Below are 16130 nucleotides of genomic sequence, written 5' to 3'. Positions count from 1 at the left end.
GAGGAGGAACTGGAGTGGTAGGAGAAGGCAACATTCCTCCACTAATCAAGGCCAGCCCAAACCACCTTCTGGCCCTAAACTGGCCTTTTGAAGGTGCGGTCGAGGACGGCGCACCAGACCAGAGACTGGATCTACCCTGCCTTACCTTTTTCTCCCAACTATCCTCTTTCAACCGGGCATGGTCCCTTATAACTTGGGACCGCTGGGTGCTTCGCCCAGTAGAGAGGGAATACTCCATCCAATTTGGTGCCCTCCCGCCCTTCCACCCCCCTTTCCCATCCCTCTTCAGGGACCCTTCTCACGAGCAACTTCTCATTCAGGAGGTGCAATCGCTCCTAGCACTGGGGACAGTGGAGGAGGTTCCACTGGAGCACAGGGGAGAGGGTTTCTATTCCCCCTATTTCCTAATATCGAAGGCCAGAGACAGCCTCAGGCCTATCCTGGATCTGTGTGACCTCAACAAGTTCGTGAGGAAACTCAGGTTCCACGTGGTCTCCCTGACGTCCATTATCCCTTCACTGGATCCAGCAGACTGGTATGCCGCCCTCGACTTGAAGGGCGCGTATTTTCACATAGCGATCATGCACAACAACAGAAAGTTCCTCAGGTTTGTGGTCAGTGGTTCACATTACCAATTTACTGTCCTTCCTTTCAGTCTGTCAGCAGCACCTCGAGTCTTCACCAAGCGCATGGCAGTCGTTGATGCCTTTCTGGAGAGACATCAGGTACAGGTGTTTCCATACCTCAACAGCTGGCTGATCCAGGGCTCAGGTGGCATTCATCAGAGCCACCTTCGAGAATCTGGGCCTGCTACCGAATGTGGCAAAATCGACTCTGTCCCCAGTCCAGAGGATAGAGTTCAGAGGGGCAGTTCTGGACTCAACCCAAGCCAGAGCATTCCTCCCACAGGCGAGATTCCAGGCCCTCGACGCCATAATCCAGGGACACAGGCAGTTCCCCACCACCAGAGCGAGAAATTGTCTCAAACTTCTTGGCCACATGGCGGCCTGTACGTACCTGGTTCAGAACGCCAGACTCAGGCTTCGACCGCTGCAGTCGTGGCTTGTGTCAGTGTACATACCTGCCAGGGACAGCTTAGACAGGATTGTGACCCTCCATCGCCATATCCTTGACTCGCTCCTGTGGTGGACGGATGCTAAGCAGGTGTGCCCAGGAGTTCCCTTTGCTGCCCCACAACCATCCCTAGCGCTAGTGATGGACGCGTCAGATTTGGGGCTGGGAGATCATCTGGGGGATCACAGGACTCGGCCTCTGGTCACAGACAGATCTCAGTCTCCATATAAGTGCCAAGGAGCTCAGGGCAGTACACCTAGGGTGTTAGTCATTCCACCCATATTTAGCAGGTCAATGTGTATCAGTCATGACAGACAATACGACCACGATGTTCTATATCAACAAACGGGGGTGCATGCTCCTCTCCGCTGTGCCAGGAAGCCCTCAGGTTATGGGACTTTTTTATAGTTCATTCAGTCAATCTACAGGCATCGTACCTTCCAAGGGTCCAGAATGAGCTGGCGGACCGCCTCAGCAGGTCTTTTCACAGCCACGAGTGGTCCCTTCACCCAGACATCGCATCCTCACTCTTCCAGAGGTGGGACTGTCCTCTGATCGACCTCTTCACCACACAATGCAAAAGGAAGTGTCAGCAGTTCTGCTCCTTCCAGAATCACAGTTCGGGCTCCACAGCGGATGCATTCCTCTTCCATTGCGGGGCGGGGGGGGTTCTGCTTCTATACGCTTTCCCACCCATACCGCTCATCTGCAAGGTCCTGCTCAAGATCTGCAGAGACTGGGCTCAGCTCATTCTTAGACGTCTCTCCTAGGCATGTCAGTGGGAGCCCCGAGTACCTTGCCGCTCTTCCCGGACCTTTTCACGCAGGATCACGGGAGGCTCCAGCACGCGAACCTGCAGTCGCTACATCTCACAGCATGGAGGCTCCATGGCTGAATCCGTTCAAGCTCTCCTGTTCAGAACAAGTCAGACAGGTTCTCGTGGGCTGTAGGAAACCTTCCACTAGGGCCACATATCTTGCCAAGTGGAAGAGATTTTAAATCTGGTCAGCTCAGCGTGACTTTCCCCTGGCGCTAGACTTTGCCGCAGATTTTAGATTTTTTTTCCACCTAAAGTAGGAAGGCCTCTCCTTGTCTTCCATAAGAGTACACCTGGCTGCTGTCTCGGCTTTCCGCCCAGGGCACAGGGCCGCTCGTTTTTCGCTAACCCCCTGGTCAGTCGCTTCCTGAAAGGTCTCGACAGCTTGTACCCGCACGTCTGCTAACCGGTTCCGGCTTGGGACCTTATCTTGGTCCTCTCTAGGCTCATGGGGCATCCCTTTGAGCCTCTAGCAACATGCTCCTGGCTCTACCTTTCCTACAAGGTCGCATTCCTGGTGGCGATAATATCAGTTCAGAAGGTGTCTGAGTTCAGGGCTCTAACGTCCAAGCCGTCCTACATCGTGTTTTTTAAGGACAAGGTTCAGCTGAGGCCCCATCCAGCCTTCCTCCCAAAGGTTGTATCACAGTTCCACATCAACCAGGACATTTTCCTCCTGGTTTTCTACTCCAAGCCTCATGCAAATAGTAGGGAGCAGAGACTCCATGCTCTCCATGTCCGTAGCGTGCTGGCCTTTTTCATTGAGAGGATGAACCATTCAGGAAGTCAGTTCAGCTCTTTGTCGCAGTAGCAGACAGGATGAAGGGCCAGCCTGTTTCAACACAGCGCATTTCATCATGGAATTTGGCCTGCATTACTGAGTGCTACAGTCTAGCAGGGATCCCAGCACCTCCAATAACAGCACACTCTACAAAGGTGCAAGCTTCATCAATAGCTTTCCTGGCTGAAGTCCCCACCCAGGAAAAATGCAGGGCGGCAACGTGGTCATCAATACACACTTTTGCCACACACTATGCGATTGCTAGGCAGGCCAGAGATGATTTGGCCTTTGGTAGAGCAGTACTCCAGTCAGTAGACCGCTCCGACCCCACCTCCTAATTTTGCTTGGGAGCCACCTGATTGGAATCGACATGAACAAGCACTTGAAGAAAAAAATGGTTACTCACCTTCTTGTAACTGTTCTTTGAGATGTGGTGTTCATGTCCATTCCAATACCCATGCTCCTACCCCTCTGTTGGAGTAGCTGGCAAGAAGGAACTGAAGGGGTGGCAGGTCGGCAGGGCTATATATTAGGTGCCATGAGGGAACAACTCCAGGGGACGCCTAGGCTGACCCGATGGATGCTGCTAAGGGAAAAATCTTCCAGCCAACGTGCACGTGTGTGCGCATACGCCTGATTGGAATGGACACGAACAACACATCTCAAAGAACAACAGTTACGATTAGATGAGTAACTGTTTTTTCTTCTAGTGTTGCATCCAAAAATGGCTCAGCTGCAGTGGCAAAGAGTGGGGAAGAAATACTTCCTCTACTTACTTGCCTAACCTTAAACTTTTTGGAACCTATTTTAAACCCTCTGGTTTTTGTGATGATCTGACTGTTGATGATCATACTATAGAGATGACATGATAAAAATACCTACATAGAGTCAAACAGAAATTGATTAGGCAGCTTGAATTATAGAGAAACTAATAAAATATGGAGTTCTGCTTTGCTAGTTATCTACCACAGAGAAGAACTTTCAGTTCTGGAAGCAGGACTTGTTCATACTATAGGGTAGAACGTCTTTTGGTTGTCAAAGCAAGGCAAAACATATTGAGGAATTCATTACCTTTTTTTCCTCTCCAGTTAGTTCGTTTTCAGCAGGTGGGGGTTGCATCAGTGTATACTGAACAGGAATTAGTAAATTGTTTAATTTATCTATGCTTATTGTCAAAATAAATGTTTAGTTTTAGTGAATTGTCTTTATTCTTTACAGCTGAGAGTTTAAAGAAAAATCTAAAACAGTTTCCTCAATATTTGGCTCTTGATTTCTCTCTCCATTGACAGTATCTTCCTTTTCTGTTGGCCAAAGAATGCCTCTATCCAAAAAATTCTAAATTTGCTTTTATTTCATCGTCTTTAGGGAATGGTGGTTTAGGTATCCACTTTTTTGCAGGAAATAAAATAATTTTTAAATATCACTTCTTTCCAGAAAATGCAGCACTGCAGACCAGCCGTTCATCAGACAATTGATGCTTCAGCTTTTTTTAAGTCTTCACAGCCTGAAAGAAGTAAGGCTGTAGATTTTTTTTTTCTCATTTAAATGTGTGAGAGTTTCATACTTTATGAAAATAAGGGTTTGATAGCACTGGTTTGAGTCAGGTATAATGTAGGTAGACAAGTAGACATGATGCAAGCTTCTATCCATAGCTCTAATACTGCATCTCCGTCATGATCTGCTAAACCCCTACTCTTCTACCTCTCTGTAGATTAAAAATAATCTGTTACCTACAGTCCAGGATTCCATTGTACTAGGCTGACAATCTCTGTGCATGACTGAGTTGGGAAATATTTTTGCAGTGTAGATAACTGAAGAAAAAGCTAAACTAGTCACTTGACACCTAAATTATAATTTCAATCTAAGTGAGGGGAAAGAACCACTGTGCCATTTAGACCCTAAAAATAGTAGTCTCTTGTATGTTCATGCTTAAATTATTCAAAAAGTTCTAGATTAAGTAACTCTTGTGAAGCTGTCCCAAGTAGTGCTGGTTCTGTTTTTTCCTCTTTAAATCCTGTTCTTAGTCTTGAGGTTATAGCCCTTCCTAAAACAGACACTAAAATTTTTAAAATTTTAAACCTGCTTGAAGTATCTGTAACTCCTTGGTACCAGAAACTGGAATTTTAGGATTTGCTACTATGAAGGGATTCTAAGATGATGATATAATATTGCCAAAAAATGGCACCAGGCAGTTCAGCCAAACATGGTGCTTATCCTGAGGATATTATGAGACACTTTTCCTTTGTCTGTGTTTTAAATGCTTGTGCCCCATATTTGATCAAGTTTCTTTTTTCTTGCATCCAGTAGGCCGACCTTTTTATATTTCTTTATCATCCTGGTTTTTATTCCCCTTTGTGGGGATCCTCTTTCTTAGATTATGTACTACTCAAAATTGTTGTGTGTCTAATCTATTGTGTCCATGGCTTTGTTCTTCCAAACAACTATGGGATACAAATATATGTAATGATTCCTCTTTTTAGAGGCTGTAACCACAAAAGATGTAAGCCCTAAAAGAGAAGGGAGAGAAAGTAAGATGATAGGGCATGGAAAAGAGGGGGAGAGCTGCTGTTTGTGTTGCAATCCTACCCCCCATGAATTTTTCACTGATGTCTTTTTGTGTGTATTTATATAAAATTACACATACAATCTACTTGTTTACAAATAATAAAGGTTGCAATGTCAGGCACTCGAGTTGGGAATTCCTGTGCAACCTTAATTTTGCACCTTTGTACATGTACCTTATGATACAGTGTTTAATTACATGATCACATAATGATTTTCTCCACAGAACCCCTGTCTCATTCAGTGCACAGAGTGGATGGTGTTCATTTAATGAGCAACTATTCAAAATTTTGTTTAACAGATGAGGAGCTGAGGCACAAAGAGGTTCATGTTAAAGGTATAGTTAACTGTGGGTGCCCAATTTGAGATGCCTAGGGCCTGATCTCCCCCTCCCTCCATCCCGAGTATGTAGCAGTACATAGCACTTTATGTATTCAAACACAGTTACCACTGACTTCAGTTGCAGCTGTGTGTGCACAGAGCAGGCCCTGGGATCTCAAGTTGGGCATGCAGAAAATAAGGCACACACCATTAGTGACCACCTATGATAGGTTTGGTTTGAATGACTTGCTTAGCATCATGCAGGAACTCTGTGGCAGGGTCAGGGATAAAATCCAGTTCTTCAGGGCAGCCTTCAGCTTCCCTAACCATGAGACTGTCCTTTCTCTTCCTGCAATTCCCCTGCCTCATTCACTACATGTTTTCTAATTTACGCAATAAATGAAGCAGCGGTCTGACAGACCTCCTTTGCTGTGCAACCCTGATTCATTCCCAGAGCAGGTCCATCTAGTCTACTGAATTAACCAAGGGTCCTATGAGGGGAAAAAATAGGATGTGATTGTGTAATTAAAGACTGTATCATTATCCATCTGCACAAGGGGGCCAAACAGGCATTTGTGGCATTTTTAATAAGGTACTCTCACATAGTGCGTCTTCGGTCAGTTGTCATCATCAAGCATGCATGGTCTACTGAGGACCATTGAACCAGCTAGAGTGACTACGGTTGATGTAGTTGCACCAGGCATTGTATAGTGAAGTTTGCAGATCTGACTCAGTCCTGCAAATCCATGACATGCTGGGGTGGTCCCGCAGGCAGCACCAGGTATGGTCCAGGGTGTGGACCCATTCACACTTTGGCACACCATGCTCTTATACTCTCCATCAAAGTGTTTTTGTCCATCCTGGCAACATGGATGAAGAACATGGAATGCTGTCTTTGAATATGAGTGATTGAAGGAAAGCCAGATCTTTGCATTTTGCACAAAATCAAACCACTTTATGCTCATCATTTGGTGCTGACAGCACATATGGAATGCCTTTTGCCACTCCAGTCAGTGAAAAATTCAGTTGCTGTACTCTATCAGGACAAGCACTGTAACACTATCAGTGCTAACTGTTCATAATCTTTCCAGAAGACTCAGAATATTTTATGACATGGCTGCTGAAATTAATTCTATCAAAGCTTTTCTAGCTAAGTCATAGACATGCTAAGTGCAAGAAAAATGGCAATGATTCAAATCTTATTATTGAACAGAATTGTTGTTTATGCGGTTTTGAAACAGATTTGTCCATTTCTTTGTAGGCATGCTAGAATTTTGACAGGCTGGCTTTGGGAATAATTTACAGATGGAGAAATCACTTGAAAAGAGAACTGGGTTTTTGCCCTCAATGTCTCTGAACACATCCATCTTTTAAAAAAAATAAAAATTAAAAAAAAATTAAATTTTAGTGCTCGTGAAAATAAACAGCTAATAGCACTGTCTTAGTTTAGGGGTACTGTGCTAAGCAGTGTGCGACACAAATACATATTACTTCTGTCCTGTAACACTCCTATTTAATTATTAGTCCTGTTCGGAAAAGTCTTCCAGTTATGTGATACGGTCAAATGAAGACTTGGAAAAAATGTTCATTCAGAATTACTTGTTACATGATTCAAGTTTGCAACTGTATTCACCAGATGCTTGCTTTGAGCTTGAAGTGCAATATTTTTTGACGTTTTTTGAACCGATTAGAAATCTTTGTTTAAAGACAACCAGCAAATATATATTTGTTTCATTCTACATACCAGTATGGGGATTTGGGGATTAATCCTGTGACGAGCAGGTGGAGATTGAGTCAAATTTGAATTTAACCAGTAGCCTCTCTGCTCAACAATTTTAGGTGTCTCCAAAGGGTGAAATGTCTGTCTGGTTCTTGCAAGACTAATAGATTCATTAAAAAGTTTGTTTGCTTTTTCCTCTTGGGTAAGATTCCAGATGACTGGAAAAGGGAAAATATAGTGCCAGCCTATAAAAAGGGGACAACCAGGGAAATTGCAGACCAGTCATCTTAACTTCAGTACCCCGAAAGATAATGGAGCAAATAATTAAACAATCATTTTGCAGACACCTAGAAGATAAGGTGATAAGTAGTGACAAATCCATGCTGACTAAGAACAAATTGAGTCAAACCAACCGAATAGCTTTCGTTTACATGATAACAAGCCCTGTGGATAGGAGGGAAACAGTCAATGTGGTATATCTTGACTTTAGTAAGGGTTTTGATATTTTCTCATATAACCTTCTCATAAACAAACTGGGGAAATACAAACTAGATAGAGCTACTGTAGGTGGCTGCATAACTCATTGGAAAATCGTTCCCGGAGAGTAGTAGTTAGTGGTTCACAGTCAAGCTGGAGGGGCATATTAAGTGGGGTCCTGCAGGAATCTGTTATGGGTCCAGTTCTGTTCAATAACTTAATCAATGATTAGATAATGGCATAGAGAGTACACTTAAGTTTGAGGATGATACCAAGCTGGGAGGGGTTGCAAGTGCTTTGGTGGTTAGGATTAAAATTCAAAATGATCTGGACAAACTGGAGAAATGGTGTGAAGTAAATAGGATGAAATTCAATAAGAAGAAATGAAGGTACTCAACTTAGGAAAGAACAATCAGTTGCACACATACAAAATGGGAAATGGCTGCATAGGAAGGAGTATTACAGAAAAGGATCTGGGGGTCATAATGGATCACAAGCTAAATATGAGTGAACAATGTAACCCTGTTGCAAAAAAAACCTTACCATTCTGGGACGTATGAGCAGGAGTGTTGTAAGCAAGACCCAAGAATTAATTCTTCTGCTGTACTCTGTGCTGATTAGGCCTCAACTGGAGTATTGTGCCCGGTTCTGGGCACCACATTTCGGGAAAGATGTGGACAAATTGGAGGAAGTCTAGAGAAGAGCAACAAAAATGATTAAAGGTCTAGAAAACATAATCTGTGAGGGAAGATTGAAAAAATTGGGTTTGTTTAGTGTGGCGAAGAGAAGACTGAGAGGAGACCAGGTAACAGTTCTCAAGTACATAAAAGGTTGTTACAAGGAGGGCAGACAAAAATGGCTCTCGTTAACATCTGAGGATAGGCCAAGAAGCAATGGACTTAAATTGCAGCAAGGGAGGTTTTGGTTGAACATTAGGAAGAACTTCCTAACTGTCAGGATAGTTAAGCACTGAAATAAATTGCCTATGGAGGTTGTGGAATCTCCATCATTGGAAATTTTTAAGCACAGGTTAGACAAACACCTGTCAGGGATGGTCTAGATAATACTTAGTCCTGCCTTGAGTGCAGGGGATTGGACTAGTATACCTCTCGAGGTCCTTTCCAGTCCTATTATTTTATTATTTATATGACTAGCTCCGTGGATTGTAGGACAGAGAAGGTGGTCAGCTGTAACTAGTCAAATAAAGTCAGTTGACTGCCTATTTGACCATGGTCCTATATTTTCAGATACTCCAGCAAGAATACCCTGATGTATGTGGTGGAACTAGGAGAGGTATGAGCATAATGCCAGAGGGAAGATCTAAGGAGTAGTTCTTCAAGCGCTTCTCCCAGTTGGTATTCACAGAGGGTGCACATGTGCTCCATGCACCTGAGACCAGAAGACTTTTTAATGGCCATATTCATTGGTCTGCTCCTGTGCTCTGCACCTCCTCAAACTCTTAACCATGGATATAAAGGGCAGCATGGATCAATTGCTCTCTAATTCCTTTCTATTGCTTGTGGTCTGAGACAGAACCCTTCAGTGTCCTCAGCTTTTGCTGGCAGTCCTGCTTGAATTCACTTTTTTTCCCTTGGTTAGCTGTTAGTATTAGTTTTGGGGTTTGGGGGTTTTCCCTACTTGCTGCCCCAATGTCTGAAGCACTTAGTATGCCCAAGATTCCAGGCTTTAAGCCCTGCCTCGCCTGCCCACAAGCCTTTCTGGTTAGGACCCTGCCTATGTTGACTCAGGGAATCACACATTTCTTCTAAGTGCAAAATCTGTCGACCCAGCCTCCTCCAGTCCAAAGGGGAAAGGAGAGTTCCAACTCTGTAGACACTTCATAGAACTCTCCAAGAGGCTCCATTCCAATTCTGATCCCTCCTGCTTCCTGGCACACTGGCTGGAGCTTCTGTGTAGTGCCCCTCTAGCAACAATGCTCTCTAGCGATCCTTGATCAAGCTCAAGGACTTGTTTAAGCAGAGGCATTAGGAAGGTAAAGGTGGACACCCCCTTCACAAAGAGGGATACATTACTTCCTAAGTCCTCTAAGAAATAGACTGTCTCTCCCCTGCTCTTGGTACTGAGTGAGACTCTAGGTTTGTCTACCGCTGAAATCAGTGTAACTTACGTTGCTCAGGGTGTGAAAAAACTACCTCCCTGAATGACGTAAATTACATCAACTTAATGCGGTGTCTACAAAGGTGCTCTCTGGGATAGCAGCATATCTTCATTGCTGAGGCAGCCTGGTATTTCCTTACTTTGACAATTGGCTGATCACAGGACACTCGTATCAGGAGGAATGGATGGTGGTCCTCTCCTTACTAAACTTCTTTCACTCTTTGGGATGTAGGTAAATCCAAAAGTGTCCACTTTAGCTGCAACACAAGTTATGGAATTTATAAGAGTGAATCTGAACTCCATTTTGGTCATGGCATATTTACTGTCACAGATTCTGTGTGATGAAGGACCTAATCACCCAGCTCTGACTAATCCCCACAAATGACAATCCAGTCCTGCCTGGTCCTTCTAGGCCATTTGGCTGCATGCAGCTATGTGACATCATTTGTAAGAGTCTAGTTGTGGATGGCCTATGCTCCAGGAAGCTGCACCCTGGACAAACAAGTTTTGTTTCATTTGAGTGTCCTCTCATCCCTCACCTAGTGGGAAAACAAAGGGTATGTCTTCACTACCCGCCAGATCGGCGGGCAGCGATCGATCCCGTGGGGATCGATTATCGCATCTAGTCTAGACACGATAAATCTACCCCCACGAGTGCTCTCCCGTCGAGTTCCTGTACTCCAGCACCACGAGAGGCACAGGCAGAGTCAATGGAGGAGCAGCAGCAGTTGACTCACCACAGTGAAGACACCACGGTAAGTCGATCTAAGTACGTCAACTTCAGCTACGTTATTCACATAGCTGAAGTTGCGTAACTTAGATCGATTTCTGTCTTCCCCCCCCTCCCCCCAGTGTAGAGCAAGACAAAGAGACCGTGTAGGGGTTCCCTTTGTTCTCCCATCACCCACAGATACATTCATTACAGATTCCTCCTTACTGTGCTGAGGAGTGCATGTAGGCAGTCATATGGCTCAGGGCTCCTGCATTCCACACAAACTAAACTGCACATCAATCTTCTGCTTCAGAGAATGCACAAAGCTTGCAAAAGATTGTCACTCTTCATCTGCTCCAACATGTCTAAGTTATGTCTGACAGTGTGACTACAGCAGTATTATGTATAAGCAGAGAGGAGTGAGGTTCCCCCCACTCTGCATGGATGAAATCATGCTTTGGATCTGGTGCATCAGATCCGTATTGGCAGTGCACTGACCAGAGTATTGAATGCTAGAAGATAGTCTAAACAGGCATATCTACCTGGATTGTGAGTGGGAACTCCACTCTTCAGTGGTGCAGAACATATTCAGGTCGTGGGGTTTCCGATTCTGGGACTTCATGACTGAAGCAAACTAGCAGCACCCAACTTACTGCTCATGAACTGCTATGCTGGATGCCTTTCTGGGACACTGGAGCTGCTAATGTAGGCCTTCCCTCCCATTCCCCTATTAGCCTTTGCCTACAAGAGGGTCAAGCAGGAAAAGGCAAAAATAATCCTGATAGCACCTTGGTTGCTGAGATAATTTTGTTTTGCCACCATACTGCAGATGGCCTCTCACCCATGCATAGCCTATAACTGTTTCTAAATCTGCTGTCTCAGAATGAGGACAGAGCCATCCATCCAAATCCAGCCTCCCTCCATCTGGCAGCCTGATTTTTGGATGGCAGATCGTTTAAGAAATTAATAGGGTATGACGAAATCAGACTGACCAGTTCAAGTACTTTGGTGTCTGGGTTCCAGAAGATAGTAAGCTTAAACATGATATGGTCCAGACTGGGGAGTGTTGGCAAAGTGTGTAATAGCATTTCAGGTGTTGTGTATGACAAACATATGTCACTGTGACTGAAAGCTCAACTGTGTAGAAGAATGGTGCCACTGCAATGCTCTGCAGTAGAGAAACATGGTCAGAAAAGGGGTGGCGGGGCAGTGCCTACCGATGTTTGAGATGAGATGTCTTTGCACTATAAAAAGAGTCTCACACAGAGACGGATTGCAAAATGAAAGATTTAGGGTAGAAAACAGTCCATGATGTGTCTGCATCATTTGAACCTTTGGCTTCCTGTTCTTTTGGCCCTGTCTATGAAAGTGGCCTTCCTAATGGTGATCATGTTGGCTATGAAAGTGGGTAAGCTTGGGACTTTCATGGTGGATCCTCTCCACATGGTGTTCCGCAGGCATAAAGTGTTGAAATCACATCCCAAAGGTCCCCTCTGAATTTCACGTGAATCATACTGCTCGCTTGCCAGGCTTCCACCCAAAACCTAACAGTAATAGGAATGACCGGAAGCTGCACTCTGTGGTTGTTGGCAGAGCTTTAGCCTCCAACTAGCAAAGGGCAAAACCCTTTAGAAAGTCTCCAAGGCTATTCGTTTTCATTACTCAGAGAATGAAAGGAGAAGCTGTCTCTTCTCAAAGACTCTCAAAATAGATTTCAGAGTGTATTCTCCACTACTAAGAGCTTATGGAAGCGCCTCCCCATCACGGTATCTGGGCATATTCAACTAGAGCACAAACTGTATGTGTGGCTTTCCTACAGGGAGTTAGTTCCCCTCTTGGACATCTGTAAAGCAGCAGCTCAAGGCTCCATTCATACATTTACCAGGCATTATGCTTTTGTCCAAGCTTCATCCGTGGATGCCTCCTTTGGTTCAACAATCCTGTGATTTGCAGCATTCTTCCTTACGTACTTCTCCATCATGAGTACTGCTTGGGAGTCACCCACAGTGCATACCATATGGACTAGCGCTTGAAGTGAAGGTTACTTATTTCTGTAGTAACTGGAGTTTATTTGAGATGTGTGGTCCCGATGGGTATTATTTGCCCTCCTTCCCCTCTGCTCAGATTCTTACTTGAGTCGCAGTAGAGTAGGAACTGGTGAGGCAGCAGGTCCTCACTGCCACTTATGTCCTCAGTTTAGAGCATGAGGAAGCACAGAGTGCAGGTGCTGTGGAACACACTGCTATGGAAAAGTCTTCTGGTCTTAGGCACATAGAACATGTGCACTCATAGGGACCGTGCATCTTGAACTCCAGTAACTATATGGTAAGTAAACTCCATTTTCCCATGCTAAAGCCAGCTTAGCATAGCCAATACTGGCATTGTATCAAATTTAAAAATCAATTGAGGCTCAGAAGTAGGGCTACTTCAGGTCTACTAGCACAGCAAAGATCACTAGAAACTGAATATGGTGTCCAGAATAATCTTCCAAAATGAATAAGCCTTCATACGGTAAATACTCTTTTCCTTCACGGCAGCAAGAAAGTTGTGAGCACATCAGGACTTTCAGTTTCTGGGCACCTAGTCCCCTGCATTCATCTCACTTTGGGTAGTTTCTTTTGGAAGTCCCCCTTATGTCAGGAGTTCTTGCTGCAAAAATATTTGAGGTTAGTGGCACAGAGATTGATTCAGCTCTGAGGGATAGATGTCTGAAGTGAAAGGAAAGTCAGAAAATAATATTTAAACAGGATCAACTATCTTACATATTACCTAAGAGCATTCTCATTTTCTTGGTGCGTCACGGATTTAGCACTTCAGCTACATACTATATTAGTTAATTTATTAAAGAATGAATGGAACTTTACCACTGTAGGTTTAATGCGGTGCCTAGCAGATTTCTAGTGTATCTACTTGTCACAGGATCCTTGGGGTGCAACCTGGGACTGTGGGGGCATTGTGCCCCCTCTGCTCATTATTCTGAGTTCTCTCACAATGCCTTACTGGTGGCAAGAAGCAAATCCCTCCAAGTGCTGTTACCACTCAGTACAACCGCATGTGGAGTCCCACACCCAGCTAGATTGCATAAATGCCCTCAGAGTCACTCATGACTCTCACAGAGAAAGGTACCAGCCAAATCCCACCAGCTCCCAGCCTTGTACCTTAGGAATATACTGTCTTGCACTGCTCAAGACCCTTTCTTGAGCAATGCAAATTTATTAATTGGTTCACAACTTCATCAATGAAAAGTGGACATGCACCAGCCTTTGTGACCTGAGCAGATTTGCCAAACACTTCAGACAAACTCTCTGGTAAAGATAAGCAGTAAAACAAGTGTATTGGTTACAAAAGCTAGATTTTAAGTGATTATAAGTGATAGGCAAAAAGTGGTTACCAAAAAAAAAAAAAAAAAGAAAAGAAAATATAAGCATGCAGTCTAAACTCTCAACCCTGTTAGACTGGGCAATGTCTAAGTCAGGGGTTGGCAACCTTTAGCATGCGGCCCATCACAGTAATCCACTGGCGAGTCGCGAGACATTTTGTTTATGTTGACCGTCTGCAGGTACAGCTCCCAGTGGCTGCGGTTTGCTGTTCTCAGGGTATGGGAGCTGCGGGAAGTGGCGGCCATCATGTTTCAGCAGCTCGTTGTGTCCCTCCGTTCTCATTGTCCGGGAACAGTGAACCGTGGCCACTTGGAGCTATGAGGGGCTGTGCCTGCGGACTGTCAACATGAACAAAATGTCTTGCAGCCTGCCAGTGGACTACCCTGATGGGCTGCTTGCCGAAGGTTGCGGACCCCTGATGTAGATTAAGCAGTTTTTCTCACCTCCCTGGATATTGCAGGTTGGTAACAGTCTTTAATACACAGGCTTTTTCCCTCTTAGCTTGTGGACCAGTCTCTTCAGCTCCGGCATTCTCATTGCCTTCCGCGTAGGTGGGGGAGAAGAGAGAGGACAAAGCATGCGGCCATTGTGTTGTGTTTTATATCCTTAGTTCATGTGACTGGAGAACATATGTCCAGGCATGTCTGTTGGGCATTGCTAGGTCATCAGGCAAGGTTGAGCAATTCCCTTGGTGTGGCCTTGTGCAAGTGAGTCATTGAATTGTAAGTCTCTTGCTGGACAATGGCTGATATTTGTTCAGCACCCACCTGAGCGCTGGTTATCCCCCTTCTTACTGTCTTTGGGGAGCTAGTATCTGGGTGCTTCCTAAACTCTCAGCATATTTTAATGAGAAGCATACAGTGCAATTCTCATAACTTCATATGCCTAAATGGTATACATATTTAGATGGAACAGTGGGTTTCAGCAGATCATAATCTTTCCCATGATACCGTACATGGCATGCTTTATATGCAATATTACAATTAGATACAAATGATGAATATGGGGGTTGCAGGGGGTTCCCCCATGGTGCAGAGTGTCGCAGTGTTGCTTTCAGGACTTAATCTGCCCTGGAGAGGGGCAGGTGGTGGTAGTTTATTTTTTTTATACAGTGCTGTGGTACACATGGTGCTTCAGTCATTTAAGAACAGTCCTGGCCCCAAATAATTTACAGTCTGCAAAGGCAAATTATGCCCAATAAATGTGGAAAAGGATACAGATTGTCAGCCTAAAGAGCTCCCTAGCATTTCAAAAATTGTTAGAACACCCATATGACGGACTTTAAAGAGAGAGAGAAGAAGGAAACTGATGCATCGTATCGCTAATAAGTAACTAGTGCTGTTGTCCACATATAATGATTGCTTCTGTTTGTAAAACACATAATTTGTCAGAATTTTGTGGAATAAATTCTTAATCTTAGGACAAGTGTTAACTATGAAATGGCATTGGCATAGATGTGTAATTTTGTGGAATCTGGTGAGCTCTGCACAGTTTATTCGTAAAGCAAAGAAAGCATATTATTGTAATTTAGCATTTATGATCCCAACACTGTATGACACATAGTACACCAATAAAAATGCTTGATAGAAGCACTTGTATACTTGTGCAAATGTATGTATTTTATGCCAGAAAACCAGCATTAAGAGAATGTTACAGTTGTGTAGTTAGAGCAGTAGTTCCCAAACTGGGGTTCATGAAATTTTACAGGGGGTTCTCGGGGGGAAAAAATTCCCTCATGGTGGACAGAGCTGTCCCTGGGAGCCTTGGGCAGTACGACTTCCAAGAGCTAAGCAGATCAAAGCAAGCATATCTATCACACTGAGGAGATTTAAACTTCAAGACTCCTTATAAGAAATGGAAAGGGAGGTGGATATTTCTTGCTGTTTTTAAAATTAAATAGGCAGCTAGTATTGTTTTTAAAATTACTATGAACAAGTTTAAGCTTTGTTGTAACATGTGGTGTTTGCCTGGACTGCTCAAGAGCTGAATGCTTGTGTAAGAGGAACTCTGAATTGGCTTCTTAAATACCTTCATGCTGTTTCACATCTGATACTCACTGATAAAACATAAAAGCCTTGTCTTATAACAGGCTTATTCAAAGTGATACAAGCTATGAAAGTGAGATCTTGGAAGAGTGTTGCTATTTTCATAATGTAATAAAAATACTG

General features: G+C 44.1%; 1 protein-coding gene across 6 annotated transcripts in view; it reads left to right on the top strand.

Moving 5' to 3' along the window:
• Positions 1-16130, top strand: part of PALS2 (protein associated with LIN7 2, MAGUK p55 family member) — a 132628-nt gene that overhangs the window by 60226 nt on the left and 56272 nt on the right. For 2 of the 6 annotated variants that reach the window (XM_073333705.1, XM_073333704.1), the window contains one exon: positions 4107-4185. The exons of the other annotated variants lie outside the window; for them this stretch is intronic. In XM_073333705.1, the coding sequence (XP_073189806.1) occupies positions 4110-4185 (76 nt within the window). In that variant the 5' untranslated portion in view covers positions 4107-4109. The remainder of the gene's footprint in view (positions 1-4106; positions 4186-16130) is intronic. 6 annotated transcript variants of the gene reach the window in all.

The sequence above is a fragment of the Lepidochelys kempii genome, chromosome 2, assembly GCF_965140265.1.
Source record: "Lepidochelys kempii isolate rLepKem1 chromosome 2, rLepKem1.hap2, whole genome shotgun sequence".
NCBI lineage: Eukaryota > Metazoa > Chordata > Testudines > Cheloniidae > Lepidochelys > Lepidochelys kempii.
The sequence above is the reverse complement of the archived record's forward strand: the minus strand, read 5'-3'. Positions and strand labels throughout refer to the sequence as shown.